This window comes from Xiphias gladius, chromosome 2 (genome assembly GCF_016859285.1).
Source record: "Xiphias gladius isolate SHS-SW01 ecotype Sanya breed wild chromosome 2, ASM1685928v1, whole genome shotgun sequence".
Classification (NCBI taxonomy): Eukaryota; Metazoa; Chordata; class Actinopteri; order Istiophoriformes; family Xiphiidae; genus Xiphias; species Xiphias gladius.
The window spans coordinates 18,009,834-18,028,225 of NC_053401.1; the positions used below are offsets into that span (position 1 = coordinate 18,009,834).

Consider the following 18,392-nt stretch of genomic DNA (forward strand, 5'->3'; position numbering starts at 1 on the left):
ATCAGCGTTTTATGTTTCCAAATGTCTACACTACATTTTTTTTACCCTGCACTTATACTGTTAGTTGTCAGAGAACTAATGGAGCCACACTGGTGAAAAATCAAGATTAGTATATTAACGCATGTAAGTCTAGAATTGCACATGTGGGATTCGATTTTTGAGAATTTAACATTCTAATAATGATGTCACAATGGTCACTGGCAATTGAAACCAATAACATTCTAGATTTCTATGACATATTAAATTTTGTAATGATTGTCCATAAACAGTCAATAATGTAGATTACTTAAGGGAAGTAGACTTTTATCACCAAAGACATGGTATCTGCCTTCCAATACTTTTAGGTGTTTCACAGGTTCAAACTGTCTTCGCCGCTTCACTATTCAAAAACAAATGCCACGTTCATGAAATTTCAAGTCTTGCACAGACTGCATTTTTCAAAATATTGGTGAGTATTTCTACTTAGATCTTTACTTTCTAGTGGTTAAAATGTTAAGTTGTATATGTCCTACTCATTATTTGACAGTACCATATGTAATATTAATTTCAACACATTAAAGGCTCTTACATCATGTTGGGGTAGTCTTTTTGGAAAGCAGAATACTAATATTTTCTCTTACAGGGATGTCCTGAGTCTCTTGTCTTTTTTGGATAACTTTTTTCATTTGCAGAACCAGGCCACTTTCATTATCCAGGCTTTCTGGCAAGTATACTTTTTATTTCTCTCTGCAGGGATCTAGTCAAAAAGGAATCCTGTCCACTGCTCTGGCAGCAAAGACATAATTTTTATGATCTACTAATGTTTCAGTCGTCATCAGAGTAGGAGTGCAAGTGAAAGAAATATCAGGGAGTTATTACTTTGGTGCCAATGGTACTGTGTATGAGGTCATGAAATGAATGAATGAAAGACCACAAAAAGATTTCATGGCTCCCATCTCAGTGCCACAGAACTGTAGGATTAGTGTTATCCTGGTGGTAATGTTGTTGGAGTGAATATTTTGTATGTATCTATACTGTGTTCACTGTCCAAGGTATGATAGTATGATAGTGGGTCTGTAATTCACCAAACAAAGTGAAGCTAAAAAGAAGGGTCTAACTCTTGGGTAGATGTTGTTAGTACATCTAAAGCATGACCCAAAAAGAAAACCAGTCTGCTTCCTGACACAGCTAGCAGAATGTTTAACAGAAGGCTCAGATGACTATCAAGTGTTCATAATTGGTAAAGAGTTTCCATCTTCTCCTAAGGAAAAGTGGTAGTTGTATTACAGTTGGCACCTAATTTTGTCAGGAACCTGTGCAGAATGAAGGATGATCTCTTTAATCATACTTTAAAGGATAATTCGGATTTTTGGAACCCTACTGCTATTTCTTACTTACCAATGATGATGTTGATCATCACTAGAGTTCTTTTTACTTGTATAGGACCAGGCACAGCAACAGCAAGACAGGACTATTTTTGTTTACTTTTTAACCTTACCAAAGCATTATAGCCTATATAAGGATTATTAACAGGCGGAACAAGTAAATTATGCATCATTACTGGTACGGTAACATAACCTTACACCATGCGTCATCTAATGTTGTTATTCTGCTGTTGTATATTCTCTGTTTCCTTTAACGGCCATGTATGAGTGCGATAATGGCTTAAACTAAAGTTAAATAGTTTTAAATATTTGCCAGTGATTGTCTTAACTTCATATTACTCCAGTAAAGTCATAAATCCATGTCTTAACCATTTTAAGTTTCAAGACAAGTTCTTCAGTAAAAATATTGATTCTATCTTCAGGGAAAATGTGCCTATGACACAGTGATTAAATGAATCTACACTCACTTGATAGTTTATTAGGTACTCCTAGATAAAACTGTGTTCCTAATATTTTGTCAGCCATCATGGGATGGACAAGATATTTGGATCAACCTCTCAGTATAACCCATTGTCAACAGCACCATAAATTGAACATTATACATTATTATAATGTATAACATTATAATCCTCATGATGGGAGGATTAACTGCAGGGCTGTTGTATTATACCGATTTAGTTTTATCTAGGTGTACTTAATAAATTGGCAAGTGAAGGTTGTGCAGATACAATGCATGATAGAGAATATAGCTAGGAAGAGCTTTATCAATTTTTGAAGAGAAAGTCTTCTTTTGGCCATTATGCTGAATGTGAAGTGATTACGGCTGGATATTGAAAATCAATACATTCATGTTATCAATTTAATCAAATAAATGCTACCCATTATTGAAAATGTTCAGAAAAAAGATAGCCATTTTCAATACTTAGGTTGTCAAAAAAAATGCTGTTTTTGCAGCCAACCCACCAGCAGCAGCCCTCTGCTAACCAATAAAGGCAAGAAAAATCCAGCCCCCATCCACCAGCCAACTATCACCTTGCAGCATCTAGCCAGTCCTATTCAGCCAGGTATGTGTACCCAGCCACCAGTCTTCCTCCCTTTCGTCATTTCTGGCAATAATATTTGCATACTGCATAACTAAATTATGGCATGCCACACCCACACACAAAAAAAGTATAAAGGCAACTTGTCTGAGTAGTTATTTTCCATTCTAACCAGTCCGAGGAATTTCAATCATATTTAACTCAGAGCTACCTCTGCATACAGACAGTGTGTGTGCACATGCTTGATATGAGAAGGACAGATATGTGGTCATTCAGTAAAGTTATAACATTGTCTTTGTGATGGGTTCAGTATGGACACCTCAGAAATCGACAGTAATGGTGACAGGGTCAGGGATGTACGCAATTACTCATCATAGTTATTGTCATCACATTAGCAGTCATTTACTGACCCTACTCACAATCCTTGACAAATCAAATGAGTTGCTACCGCAGAACTTAAATTGACCTATGCACTGACAAGGCTTCCCTGCAGACACTGCTTTGATATCTGTCACGTTACTGTAGCTATATTGGTCTCTATTCAACTTTAAACAACATACTCATAACACTGGGTTAATGAGGACATAAAACACTATCTCAAATAGCCTAATAGACTATTAGACGTGGTTTTCCAATGTTTACCATGCTGACATGAATACCCACGTATTTCAACATAGGCTTAATAGGCCTAGAGATACTGTATCTCTTTAGAAATGCGTAAATATTAGAACATTTTTATGTCTATAATTTGCCAATAAATTCAGTCTTTAATGAACTATTGCTTCCTACATGAAGGAGCTGTTACATAAACACAGCCATTTAAATGGAGTTTCTCCAATTACAGGTTATATTCAATTTAATTAGTTTATAACAGGACTAGGCTATGACACAGCCTCATTAGGCTGGTTTCATGTTTGTATTTGTTGAAAGTTTGTTCATTTAAAAATAAATGTCTTTGTTATTCCTTTTAGTCGTGGTCGCCACTTTATGTTGTGGTCAACATGGGCCTGGCAATAACATCAGTAACTATAACTGCTACACACTACATTTTGAATCTGAGATTACTGCACAACTTCAGGAAAATAAAGTGTATGGATAAACTGATTCTGTTTTTGGCTATTACCAGGGTTCCAACCAAGAGGAAAAAATACAGAAAGTAATGGAATTTAAAAGCATGCATTCCAGAGATAGAAAATCAGGGCATTTAACAAATGTATTGATTTAATCTGGAATATCAGGGAATATCAAGTTTTGGTAACTTTTGTATATTTTAATGCGCAGTAAAATATTCAATGGACTTTTTTGCATTCATCGCCTAAGCAATACAAATTGCACATAGAAAAGGAATATTAGGCTAGCATGCGCTGCTCTACATTGCACTGATAAAACTCCCTCAGTATACTCTACCGTAGAGGCTAGTACTGCGGTTTAGGACTGATAAATTAGAGAATCAAGGTTGTACTGTAGGCTATAACCAACAACGAACAATAGCTATAAGAAAGTGAACATCAGCTTGATCATAATGTACACTATGAGCTATTTTACATGCACAATAGGATCCTGATTTTGATTGGGTTTTTGGAGTATCCTGCTTAAGTTTTGTGCATGTAAATAGTTTATCCTGGTTTCAGAAACCTGGATAAGACCTTATCCCGTTTTAGGGCAATCTTGATATACTACCTGGAATACTCCTATAGAAAACCAGGATACTGTGGCATGTGAACACCTTATCCATGTTCCTGAACCATCTCATAGTGGCTGAGATGTTGAGAAATCAAGACATACCTGCATACAGATCAGATCAGAAACCTGGATACTGTTATGATCATGTATACATGGATATGAGTACAAGATTTCTCATGTTCCATATAAACGTCATATAAGACTCATATACAGGATACTAAAGCACAAGTAAATGCACTCTATGAAGTTATTTGATAGCCTTTGTGAAAATGGTGAACAATAATTTGGTAACGTGGGGATCTCTGCTGGTCGCTTTAGACACGAATATTTGGGAAAGACTTCACAGTCTATTTCCACATTTCTTTAATTAGGTTACTAATTCACAGTACACAATTAAATAATATATCACACATTTTTTGGATAAAAGATATTTCATGTCTAAATGAAAGTAACAAAACAAACCAAAAAAATAGATATTTGTTTATGTAGCCTATGTATGCATCTATCTATCTACCTACAGTGGCATGAAAACATTTGGGTACCCCTGCTCAAAATTTCTCTTTAATGTGAATAGTTAACCGAGTTTAAGATGAACTGACTTCCAAAAGGAATTAAGTTAAAGAGTTAAAAGTTAAATACTTTTCTTCAATATTTTAAGCAAGTTTAGGCTTAAACAGCTTGTAAACGCTTTTTGTGCTTTCAGTTCTTGTTTGGGGGATTTTCACCCATTCTTCCAAAAGTCTTCTAGTTCTGTGAGATTATTGGGCTGTCTTGCATCCACTGCTCTTTTCAGGTCTATCCACAGATTTGCGATTTTGTTTAGGTCATGGGACTGTGAAGGCCACCCAAAACCTTCAGCTTGCGCCTCTTGACGTAGTCCATTGTGGTTGTGGAGGTGTGTTTAGGATCATTATCCTGTTGTAGAAGCCACCCTCTTCATCTTCAGCTTTTTTACGGGCAGTCTGATGTTTGCTCCCAGAATTTACTGGTATTTAATTGAATCCATTCTTCCCTCTACCAGTGAAATGTTCTCAGTGCCACTGGTTGCAACACAAGCCCAAAGCATGATCCATCCACCCCCATGCCTAACAGTTGGAGAGGTGTTCTTTTCGTGAAATTCTGCACCTGTTTTTCTCCAAATATATCTTTGCTCATTGTGGCCAAAAGTTTCTATCTTAACTTCATCAGTCCACAGGACTCGCAGCCAAAATGCACGGGGCTTGCTTAGATGTTCCTTTGCAAACATCTGATGCTGAATTTTGTGGTGAAGACACAGGAAAGGTTTTCTTCTGATGACTCTTCCATAAAGCTCATATTTGTGTACGGTTTGCAGCACTGTAGAACAGTGCACTACCACTCCATCCTTTGAAGTCAAACATGGGTTTTCATTTGCCTCTCTAGCAATTCCTCAGCAGTTCTCTCTGAGAGTTCTTTTCTTGGTCCTCCAGACATCGACTTGACCTCCACCGCTCCAGTTAACTGCAATTTCTTAATTACATTATTTTTATTATTACATTATTTACATCCTCTTATAACCCTCTTCTGCTTTGTGGGAATCAATTATTTTAATTTTCAGAGTGCTAGGAAGCTGCATAGAGGAGCCCAAGGCTGCTAACATTTCCCTGGTATAGATTCTGAGCTTGGATGATGTTTCATTTTACAGAATGGCCATTCTATCTTTTTAGCTTTAATTTCGATATATTTACTTTTACTTCCATGTCAGCTGTCTGCCTTTCTTTCTTCTTCAATTCAACAAGGAAAAATTAAATAAAAAATTTGCAAACACCAAAATTGGACTGTTTTTTGAATTTGGTTTTCTTATTTTTCGTTTTTCGATTCTGACAACAAAAAAGGAAAATCAAAAAAAAACTGAAAAAACCATAGTATTTTAGTTTTCTTGTTTCTGTTGACTTGAGTATTTCCGTTTTCTGTTACTTCATACCGCTACATCGCTACGTTTCAGAGGGAATTATTTTACTTTATTCTCCGCTACTTTAATCTGACATTTATACTGTAGTTACTGGTTACTTTTTTAGATTAAGACTTTTGCATGCAAAACAAGTGATGACCTCAAAAAATATGATGCAGTATACTATTAAACTACTCAGTAATATATAAATTACTTCAAATTATCTCCACATTGACAAATAGAACATTAAATAATCATGTACAATAATTTGATTAACTGTACCTTAATTGTATAACACTGAAAGGAGTCATTCTGCATAAACAGTAATTTCACTTTGGATTCTTACATTTTGCTGATAATTCTTTATCTTTACTAAAGTCACATTTTGAATTTAGGACTTTTACCTGTACTGAAGTATTTTAGACTATGTATTTCTACTTTTACTTAAGTAAAGGATCAGAATACCACAGAGCTTACCAGACATTTGAACTCCCCTCCTCATCTTTGCTTGAGGATAATGGCCCAAGGCTACATTAGTGCTTCTAGCATAACACTACCAAACTGTCTGTGGACACATTGCATTGTGGGTAATGTAGGCACCAGTTTTTGACAAGGTAGAAGAGTGCATGGAATAAAAAAGATGATATCTGTGGTTCTGCTGTATCGATTTTGATCCATCGTGAGTTCAACAAAATTACAGAAGTGCACTACTAAATCAGTGGAGTACTTTTTATATAAAGTACACTAATATAACTAACATTAAAATATTGGACATGTGAACATACGCGAAAGTAAAAGTTAGGATACCAAGGGAATGTGAATAAACTGGAGGAAATAAATTAGAAAAGAATATGTCAGATGCAGTGTTTTAAGACACATTAGGCGGATTTGATGCTTTGGAGATGGTACTCAACAGTGTCAGTGCAGTGACAGCAAAAGCCATTTCACCCAGATGTCACCAAGAAACTCAAAACTCTGCCTAGTTAGCAGATCAGAGGAGTAGTGTCATGCTGTTCCTCTTCTATTTTCTCTCACACTCACCCCTGCAGATGGACAACGCCTCAGAGTTGCAGCATTGCTCAATGAGCTGGTTGCAGTTCTCCACCATGCCCTCCACTTGAGCCTTGTCACAGGAAATACCCAGGAACCGGGCTAACTGCTCCAACAACGTTCCCAGATCCTGGAGAGGAGAGGAGAGGAGAGGAGAGGAGAGGAGAGGAGAAAAAGAAGAGGATTTATAATAATCGTAATTCTATGAAAGCGATTACCACACACAAATACAGAGAAAACTACCTCCCTCTTGTGCTCTTGAATAATACTGAGACAGTGATTCTGTTTCCCCAAACAGCATCCAGCCACAGATGTAGAGAACATGCAGTTCCCTGTGTTTACGGGCAAAATGTACTGCTCTATATCAGTTTACAGCCCTGGGTCATATGCATATGTATGTTTGCATACTGTATGGGTGTGTCTATGTGTCTGTGTGTGTCTAAGTTAGACTCAGTAAGAAATAACTGACCCAAAGGTGTTGGGTACAAATGATGGTAAACTCTCTCTTCAGTGGGTTGTTCATACAGTCAGTGATAAAAACAAGTCTACAGCCATACTAACTGCTCTGTGAGGCTGTATTTGTTCACAGAAATGCTTTGAGCTAAATGCTAATTTCAATATGCTAACATGTTCACAGTGACAATGCTAAAAGGCAGATCTTTAGCAAGTATAAAATTTACCATGCTGACCATCTTGGTTTAGTGTATTGAGATGCTAACATTTGCTAATTAGCACTAAATACAGTTGAGGCTGAGTGGATTGTTATTAGCTTTTAAACTCAGGTTTTTGAAGTGATTAAACAAAACAGACGTAACATGTTAAAAAACTTTTTTTTTTTTTAAACAGAGCCAGGCTGGCTGTTTCCACCTGTTTCCTGTCATTATGCTAAACTAACCAGCTGCTGGCGACGTGAGAGTAGTATTTCTCAGCAAGAACTTTTTCCAAAAAGTCAAACTATTACATTAAAGGAGCAATGTGCCTTTTTTAAACACATGGGGCACTTGAACAAGCCATAAACATAAAACTGACATGCTGTATAATCACCTTATTAAGTTGTTGGGACTAACATTTCAGCAAACAGTTGCCTATTTACACATCTAACAGACATAAAGCAACATTAGCACTTCTTTGGAGGGATGAATGTAAGTCCAATATTCACTCTTCTTTTAGCTGTGATTTGGTCTCCATCAACTACTAAGAAAAATATCTGTCTATTTAAGTGCTAAATGCTTATGTTAAGCAGCTCATTGCTAGCTTTGGCGACTGTATCTGCTGTTTGGTGCTGGTCAGGGAACGCAGTGAGTTTATCAGAAATTTTTCTGCCTCCTCTGCTGGAAACAAAGTTGCAGAGAGCTTTGATACTCAACCAAAACATTAAAGTTGCAGGTTGGAAAACCAAAAAGATAAGCTAAACAAGGCTAAAAAGCTCTGTAGAACTGGGGCGAACTGCAGAGCCAGATGATATTTCTCTGTGGGTTTGTGACTCTTTTTACAATATGCATAGTCACTCGATCCATTGTTAATGTACATATGTTGATTTGTGCTGCTTTAAATTAAATTCAGATCCATTATATGTTGATTTAATTTGAGTGTTTTTTATGACCATGTTTGACCACCGCTACCGTGTATATTAAACAAGTATTTATGCAGCTTAACAAGGTAATAAATGAACATTTGAAATTATCTCTGAGATCAAGTGAATCAGCATCTATAAACACCTGCTTCAGTTCTGTCGATTTCAATTATGGGGTAAGTGACCCAGAGAAATGCAGAATTACATATATGTTTCAAATAACATATAAGAAAGGGAGGATTGATTTCTTTATTCATACCCCTGGTATCTATATAGTGATGTCATGCTTTTATTCACTGTAAAAGAAGAAAAAGTTGAGAAACTCAAAATTTCAATGCAACAAACTTTTGAGTTAGGTGATTTATCTTAACTTCTTAAGTTTAGGCCTTGAGATCATCCAACTTAGAATTTCCAATAAATATTGATTTGGCCTGCTATACTCTTTTTCTTTGATTGGAGGGGTTACACAAGTATGCTCTGTACAAAAGACAGAGAGGATACATGTGTCTGCCACGTTGTGCGAAAAGAGGAAGGGAGGATTAAACGGAAGTTTAAAATAGGTTAAAGGTGTAGATGACATGACCTGGGTCTTCTGTAGTCTGAAAAGGTTAAAAAGAGAATTTTTCTTATCGTGTATCATCTGTGTCAGCGATGCAATGCTACAATCTGAGACACAATGGGGCAGAAACATTGAAAGAGAAACCTTTTTCCTATTTCAACTACTGTCAATTTGCCCCTAAGCAAAGCACTTAGTCACAACAGACTATGTTTTTATTGGCCAGCTTCTACATGTGAATTTTATTCTCTAACTCTACAGAGGAACAAAGAAGACATTCATATGCACCTCAGTATAAAAATGTTTGTTTTCCTTTGCTCAAGAAAAATATCATTTTAACAGCTTGTTAAGTTGAGAAAGGTTAGAATGTTTCTAACAATTACAAACAAATATAATTTGAAAACAAGAAAATTATATATAATTTGGGCCTGCTGTGCGCTGCGCAGAAGGGCAAAGCATAGCGTCACATTTATTGTTCGGTGCTTTTATTCTTCTACTTATTGTCCTTCTTCCATACAAACTTTCGATGTGTAACTACCTTTGAGAAAATAAAAATTTACATCATAACAGTATGATCAGGATTGTTTTGCTATGACTTTTGGTGACGATTCAAGTAACCATGGTAACAAAAGTCGCGAAAAACTATAAAAATTTCCCACAAAAAGACACTGGGAAGTCGTCATGAAAATGATTAAACCCACCCTTCTTTGGAGTCACTTTGCTTCTTCATACTTTAACGTAGAAACATGGTTGAAACTTTAAATTCACAAGACTTCAGACTTTTTTAGATTAAATTGGTATTTTCATATCTAGTACGGTTTTTATGCTAGGTTTTTTGGTTTTATGCTTTATATGTTTTTTTCAGTTACAGATATTATAATGGATGTGTAGTGAGCAGATGTTCAGCGCTAGAGTGCGTCACATGACCCACACTGACAAATTTTCCCAAAAAAACCTCTTTCAACCTCTTTTAATTCCCACAATTTCCGACTTTCATAGACAAGTTGTATATGAAAATGTAGTGAAATTTGTCCTCTCTTAGCCAGTGTTGCTCTCATTTTGACATGACTTACGGTTTTTGAATAAATGTTTGGAGTTTTTAAACTGCAACAGCTCCTATACTGTAAACAGTAGGCACACATAGAATATATCAGTGTCTTCACTGAAGCCTTGTCACTCTCATAGTAAAAAAAAATTGTCGTTAGGACATGTACTTTTAATGCAGTTAGGGCATTTTCACCAAGTTTTGGCTCATAAGCTGTCAAATTGCGTTCCCTTCCATGGTGTATATAAAGAGTATTCCCTGCTCCCTGTTCTGGGAACGTCCATTAAGGAAACTTCCCTCAACAAAATTCCTCCATTTGGAACACCCTTCAGCATCACCAACGCAGACATCACTTCCTCCATGCATTAACCTGGTAACATGAACACCTCGGATACTTGTTGCTGTTACTTTGGAAATTTGACACTACTGAAATAAAATATTGAATATATACTGAAAAAAAAAAAATTGATACCATTACAAAACAAATACTATTGAAATCTATGTAACCTTTGAATACATGTGATTTGATTAATTTACAAGATGTACAGTGTCATTCCTAAACAGATTAATATAATGCAGATTATTTACAGATTATTATTATGTAATATTTATATTATGCCGTCCTTATAATAATAAATGTGCACAAAATGAATGCAGGATCTGTTGTCTGCCAGATCTGTCAGCCTGCTGATGTCACCATTTTCAACATTACACTTATAAGGTAAAGCGAGCAAAAATACTGGAGCCTCACTGCTTTTAGCCTGGCATATTTTTTTTGTATTATGCCAACAATATGAAAGAACCCCTCTAAGGTGACGACTTCATATGAGAAGACTATGGGCAATGATTGCCCTGGCCCTTGAAAAAGTCAAAAGGTTTTAACCTATGCTTTGTTTTTGTTGATAGTTAGCTCACCCAGTCAGTCATTTCTGTTAGTAACATAAGGGTTTCTCAACTCCAGTCCTCAGGACCCACCATCGAGGAGGTTTTTGTTGTTACAAGTGCTGGTTGAAAGTAACTAAGTACATTTACTTAATCACTGTACTTAAGAACAATTTAGCTTTACTTGAGTATTTCCATTTTTATGCTATTTTTTACTTCAGTTTAGTCACTAGTTATTTTTAAGATGAAGATTTTACACAAAGGATAACGTAACAAGGTTTTAACATATAGCACATTGTTAAAGATTAAACCAGTGATTTAAAATTACTGATACTAATTCTTAAGTACTTTTACTTAAGTAGGATTTTCCATACAGGACTTTTCCATGTAATGGAGTATTTCTGTATTGGTACTTTTACTTAAGTAAAGGATCCGACTACTTCTTCCACCACTGGTAACCAGGAAATCACGTACTTGATTCAACTAATCAAGAGCCCTTAGTAGTTAGTAATCTGTGTTTCTGGCTACAAATACAACCTGTCAGGTGGGTCCTGAGGACTGGAGTTAAGAACCACTTAGTGGAATTTATGGACACAAATCAGACAAATAAACCTTTATTCATGGGGGACTTAATTTGTCATATTTGATTGTTTAAAATTTGAACAAATGAACACTTGCCTTTTAGTCTCAGAATCAGATAATTGATTTCCTGAAAATGAAAATATACATATTTTTTTACAATTACAATTTACAAATCTCCAAAAACTTTTAGGATGTGATTCGTAGATCCTACAGCCAAATTAATCCAACTGTTCCAGGTCACCAACTTTTTTTATGATAGAGAATCTGACACCAGACCTGACTTTCTTCCGCAACCATGAATCCCTGAAAGAGTTCCTAAAGATACTGCATGAAGATTGGCACCATGGCTACGGTCAACTATTAAGGTACTTGTGAGCCCCCTCCTGCACAACATGTGCAGCATGGTGGTGCAGATGTTAGAACTGTTGCCTCACAGCAAGTAGGTTCTAGGTTCAAACTCCGGTTCGGTCGGGGTCTTTCTGCTCTCCCCTTTCATGTTTGCATGTCCCACCCGTCTCTGCGATGGTTTCCTTTGGGTACTCTGGCTTCCGCCCATAGTCCAAAGACATGCAGGTTGGGCTAATTGGCGACTCTAAATTGCCCATAGATGTGAAAGTGAGCATGGAATGGTTGTTTGTCTCCATATATCAGCCCTGTGATAGACTGGCACCCCGTCCAGGGTGTACCCAATGTCCGCTAAGAATGGCTCCGCGACCCTCAAAGTTTAAGTGGTATAACTAACGGACGGATGGATAATTAATAAAGATTTTCTTATATAATATTAAATGACATAAATAATGCTTTAGAAATAACAACAAATAAATCTGATCCAATATCTATTAACTAGCCAACCAATTGCTGAATGAATGATAAATGAATAAATGCAGGAATAACTAAATGATTTAATTAAATGTCAAAGAGTTGGCAATCCAGAAAAGATATGTCTACAACTAGTTTTAGACTTATCTTTTCAGGACTGATTCAAAGAGTGACAAAAATCATTTATCGAACTGTGAACCTTCTCTCTCTTTCCTATTCTGTGGCTGCTCTGTGGCCCTCCTTGTTGATGGTATTGTAGGCAAGGTACTGACAGAAGCCGACCCAGCACTGGCAGAGGCAGGGGGAGCAGGACTGGTCGGGCTAGGGGGAGAAGGACTGGATGGGTAAGGGAGCACCGCATTGCTCAGGGTAGAGGCACAGGGCTCAGCAGCACTAGTGGAGGATGTTATTCCGCCACTAAAAGTGAGGCCTTCGGCACTGGGGGACCAATTTATGCCTTCTGACCTAATGGCCTCATCCATGGCATAAAACCAGGGCAGGAGGGTGCGGTTACATCTCCACACTTGACTCCTGACCGAGTTGGTAGGTAATTAATCTCCTGCAAAACATCAGATATTGCAAAATTGAGGAAAAAAATCTTGTGCCTATTAAGACTCAATGAGAATTAACCAAACTACTTATTCCTAAATGTGTCTTTGAGCACTAATAGGTTTGCTATTTTCTCAATCCTAATGCCCAAATTAAAGTTTTGATTTTTATCTTATATATTCACACATTGTACAACAATAGCTCCTGAACTACGGGCTCCTACAAAAAAAACTTCTGTGCAATATAAATCCTACCTTGGATTTCTTTTTAAAGTTTTCCCTTTTCCTTGAGGCCTGTTGCACTGAGGCCTTCCCCACCAAGCCCATCTCTTTTATTACAGTTTTGTAACAAATTAAGGATAATTAAAGTGTTATGGTAAAATTGCAATAGCAGTTACTAAGAAATAACAATAAATAAGTAGTACAATTATGTTATTCTTAATTACTTACTTCCATTATTCCCATCTTGGCTGCCTTCCACCTCCCTAAATAAATTCGGTTGTGTCGTCCTGGGACCCTGAATTAACAGTTATAAATCAATAAGATTATCATTAACCTCCGTCATACTCAGCTAATAGGGATGCCTCCAGAGCACATCGCCGGCTGTGGCTGGCATAGTGTGATGTAAGTTACTCAACTGTAGGTTATGCTACTAACTGTTCCTAACTACTGCCGTTAACCTTAGCACTGACAACTGATGTTAACGTTTGATGTAATATTGAAGTTACACGTCTATGCTTTCCAAATCAACGTTAGTTTAGCTTGCTAGTAGGCTAGTTATAAGGTCAACAATAGCTCATTTCTTTTGAGATAATAGAGTATTTGTTTTTTAATTTATTTGAGCATTGTTGTAACTTAAACACTTATATAGTCACATTAATAATGATAAAATTAGTTACAACAACAATATATTTTTTTTTTTTTTGGTGCTCCAGCGAGGCACAAAAACTGATGGGTAATCTTGCTTGTCAAGTTCCGGTGAACTGATGAACCGTTGCTCAGTTATTTTCTACACAGTTCACAGTTCCCTTTGAACTGAGCATTTTTGCTGTTTAGTAACTCATACATGACTGTGTGTGTGTGTGTGTGTGTGTGTGTGTGTGTGTGTGTGTGTGTGTGTGTGTGTGTGTGTGTGTGTGTGTGTGTGTGTGTGTGTGTGTGTGTTTGTTTGTGTGTGTGTGTGTGTGTGTGTGTGTGTGTGTGTGTGTGTGTGTGTGTGTTTGTGTGTTTGTGTGTGAGTGTTTGAACCTCCATGATAAAGCTACCGCCATCAATACTTGCACTGGTCATATGAGCACCAATACCACTGCCTGGGGTTGTATTAGGACTGTGCCACAAATACTATCACCAGTAGTGCTTCAGGTACACCTGGATGAATGCTACCATCACATCCAGAGTCTGGCTACCATGCAGTGTTCCCTCACATCCGCCTCTACAAATACCTAGCATCTGAAAACTGATTATCCTGGATATGCACCAAGCAGCAGACACACTCAAACTTTCTCCAGAAATGTTCTAGTTATTATTATTGTTACTGTTTTTCATAGCAAGAGTCAATTGTGATATAACTTTATACACTCAGTTTTAGATTTGGATTAAGAAGTTTGTGATACGAACAGGAAACAATGTAGTATTGCCATCTCTGGACCACACTGCTAGCAGGGCAAAACTAAAGTATATTTGTTGGCAAAAGCATGTCAATGAAAGGGCAGAAAAGGAAAGTGTTTAAAGGTGAAGGGAAAGAGCATATATGCTCAGAAAGTCCTTTCAGTGTATGAATAGAGGTTAAAAAGTAACTTCACAACAGAGAGCAGCACACATAGTCACCAATATCAGTACAGCAGCTCCACTGTAAATGTTTACTGACTCGCTTTTCCTATCTAAATTACATCAAACACTCAATCAGACCTTCACAGAGGCCAGAATACTGGGTTAAGACTTGGAGTTACATATTGATACCAGAAAGAGACTAAAAAAGGAGTGATTGTGTTACCTTGTACATGTCTTCATATTTTAAGAAGAGGACATTAGAGTCCATACGATGCTCCCAAAATTCCTGAACATGTTCAAACCAGGAACCATATCCCACTATCAGAGACAGAGAGACATACAGCGGGATGAGCTTAGAGTTGTCTGTAGATAGAGCCAAAACAGGACAGGAGTTGAGTAAACTGGACCAGATGGAAGTTCATAGTGTCCCAGTCCTCTAGTAACCTCAATACTTACACTTGTCATTCATGAAGCGCCGACAGAACTCTTGGAAGGTTCCCCGGTAGCTCATTGTCCTGAGAGAGCGGTGGAACTGGTAGTAGGACACTACCAGGTCCTTAGGGTTCCGAGCCATGTAAATCACCTAGAAGATATCCACAACAGTACTCACTATAAGCAGGTATAAATATTTCACGGTGTCAGAGCTGCTTGAACCAGATAATATTGTTGGTTGAGTTTTGATTAACATCACAGCTAACTTTGACAAATTCTTCTGTCTGTACGATGTGTTTGGTATGTGGGCAGCAAGACACTCCGCAACACACCTGATGTGTGGGCACTCAGGGCAACAGTTCAGCACTGACGATACTAAAAACCTTAATAAGCACTGGGCTGAGGTCAGGTTCTATATGCAGGGTCCTTCCACTGTTAGCTGAAACACAATTTAGCTTAGCAAATTTGAATGCCGAAGATCAACATCTGATATACATCTAAATATGAACAGCCTGAATTCTTTGTCAGTCATTCGTGATGTTGAACAGTCAGCAGGCTAGCTGGGTTATTATGACTAGCTCAATCAGAGACACTTATATAGAATAATTTATTATTTATGATGGTTTTCAGTTATTTGGGTGAAAAAGGCTCTACTGTTTGAGGAAGCTTTAAAGAAGCAGAGCAGGAAAATTGATTTTTGCTGGTGCAACTTATCCCCCCTCTCTTAAATTTAAAGTTATAATGGCTGTACTGCCGGGTGAAGAGAGTTGTTTACTTCTTCTCCTGAAAGCAAACATTTTATTTCTAATTTTTTTTTTTTTGAAATAAAATATTTTCTTTCTATTTTTTTGAATAATTTTACTTCCATTGAGTGTGTTAGAGAAGCCTGGGAAGAAGAAATGAATGATTTGATACCCGAGAAGGTATGGAAGTCTGCATTAGACCAAATGTGACTAAACACATGTTCTGTAAATACCAGACACAGTGTAATATATTGTAGTTTAAAGTTATATATAAGTTCAATTATTCAAAAGTCGTGTTATATAAATGTTATCTCTCAATTTTGTAATAGCTGCAAAACCAAGTAAGGAGTAATGTTGCATTTATTTTGGGACTATCCAATGTTGTTTTTTTCCCCCAATGTATATAAATGAACTATGCTTCTTCACAGAGAATTTGTTAGTTTTAAAAAGAAAAACACTTTGCTCTACATCTGTATGACTATGATTGGACGCTGATAGTCACCTGATAGCCAAACAGAATGAAATGAAATGAATCAGCTGATGCCAGTTCAGTGTGTATGACTTCACTGTTCTGCCTGGACTAACATCACAAAATTAAATTTCATAAAATACAGGGCATAATTTGTTAATATGTGACACCTACCTCAAAATATAGTTAACTATCTGAAAACTTCTACATTAGCATCCTAATGCAATGAAAAATTGAAAATGAAAAATGAAAAAATTAATGGCTGCTCTATATGGTAATATCCAGTCTCGGCAGGCTGACCTTGGCCTCTCCATTGTGCATGGCTGTAGGGAGAAACCGGTAGGGAAGATGGCTTTTGATCAGACGAGGGGATGTCAGCTCCTGTGGAAACAAAAAGTGAGCGCTTTAATCTGTATTCTGCCATTCTCTTATCAGTCCTGCAGAAATACCTTGTCAGCCTCTAAGTACACAATAGAATACATTTTTGCCAGTATTAACTTTGCAGAGTTGTAGGACAAAAACCTTTGTTTGAAAAAATTCAAAGAGAGAGCTTGGTATGTGGTCAATTTTTAAAACAACCTAGCTGTTCAGTTTTTCTTCTGTTCTCATTCAACTAAATGGATAGGCTTGCAAGCAAGCCTAGCCTGAGGTGATGTAAAGTAGAGACAGCTACCAACATTTTCTTACTACGTTTCACACCTAAACAAGGTGTTGGTTTGTCATAATGGTGTTACACTCAGCAACAGGTATATCCACAACAATGCAGAGTTATTCATTGTTTTATCAGATAGCAAATCTTAATCTAAGAGCCCCCACTGGCTCAGGCCTCCTGCAGTCCTATAATTATTAAGTCGGCTAAGGTACTAAATGAAGGCTAACCATATCTAAACTATGGTACTCTACCTGTATGATATCCAGGCCAGGTTGGGGGTACTCTAAGACAGGCAGCTGTTCATCGATGTTCATAAGTCCAATTTCATCTGGGTCTGCTCCCTGGCTCACTAAATACACAACCTCCTGAAGTAGACTGGTGCCTACAAGGAGAGAGGAAAGAGCCAGAGGACAATGAGGAAATTGGGAAGGCAGGAACGGAACAAAGAAAGTGGATATTGCGTACACAGGGGTTGAACTTAATAAAAATAAGGCATTATACAACCTAAACTAATTGTTGCAATATTAGCTGGCAGAGTGTATCAGCAAAAACCCCACTGGATATTACAGCAGTAATTTTACTTTAAGGTATCTTAGGTGTTCACACAGGGGCCATGCATTCTTGCGGTTCTTTGTGAGTGAAAGAGAAGATAGGTAAATAAATCGGTTACCAAGTGGAAAGTCTAGCAGTACGGAAGAAGTTAAGAGCCACAACATTTTTTTTAGAATTCTGACTTTAATCTCAGATTCTTAAATTAAAGTTAGAATTCTATAAATTTTTCACCCTAATCCACTCCCATGTATAGCAGTACAGGAAACTAACCCCATTTGCAATGGATTTTTCATTCAAAATGCCAATGATACAGGTAATTTTTTGTATTAGGATGAGTTTCTTTTTTGGATTATTTTACAAAAATCCAAATATCATGCTTGTTCTCTACACTAGGGTAGAGGTTTTGAGGTTGTAAAGAAGAGAAACCTGAGTTTATACCATAGTCTCTAGTCAATTTTTTGCATTAATTTTTATATTAAAAATGGATTATTAGCAGATGAATCATTGGAAATTATGCATGTAATGAGAAACCCACAGAGGATTATTCAGTTAAATTCAATTCAATTTTGTTTATATATAGCACCAAATCATATCACAAGTTATCTTGGGGCACTTTTCATATAGAGCAGGTCTAGACCATACTCACCCAACTCTGCAGTCCCTTTCAACTCTATTGGGTCTTTTAGCTTGTGTTACTTCCTTGTTTTGATTCTGCTCTCACCA

At 37.0% G+C, this 18,392-nt stretch overlaps 1 protein-coding gene across 1 annotated transcript in view; it reads right to left on the reverse strand.

Moving 5' to 3' along the window:
* The window catches only part of sult4a1 (sulfotransferase family 4A, member 1), a 50,710-nt gene that overhangs the window by 13,334 nt on the left and 18,984 nt on the right, over positions 1 to 18,392 (reverse strand). Inside the window, exons 2-6 of the mRNA XM_040150455.1 lie at positions 17,369 to 17,499; positions 16,766 to 16,846; positions 15,278 to 15,404; positions 15,045 to 15,139; positions 7,038 to 7,176 (exon numbers count right to left, since the gene is read on the reverse strand). Coding sequence (XP_040006389.1) covers positions 7,038 to 7,176; positions 15,045 to 15,139; positions 15,278 to 15,404; positions 16,766 to 16,846; positions 17,369 to 17,499 — 573 coding nt within the window. The remainder of the gene's footprint in view (positions 1 to 7,037; positions 7,177 to 15,044; positions 15,140 to 15,277; positions 15,405 to 16,765; positions 16,847 to 17,368; positions 17,500 to 18,392) is intronic.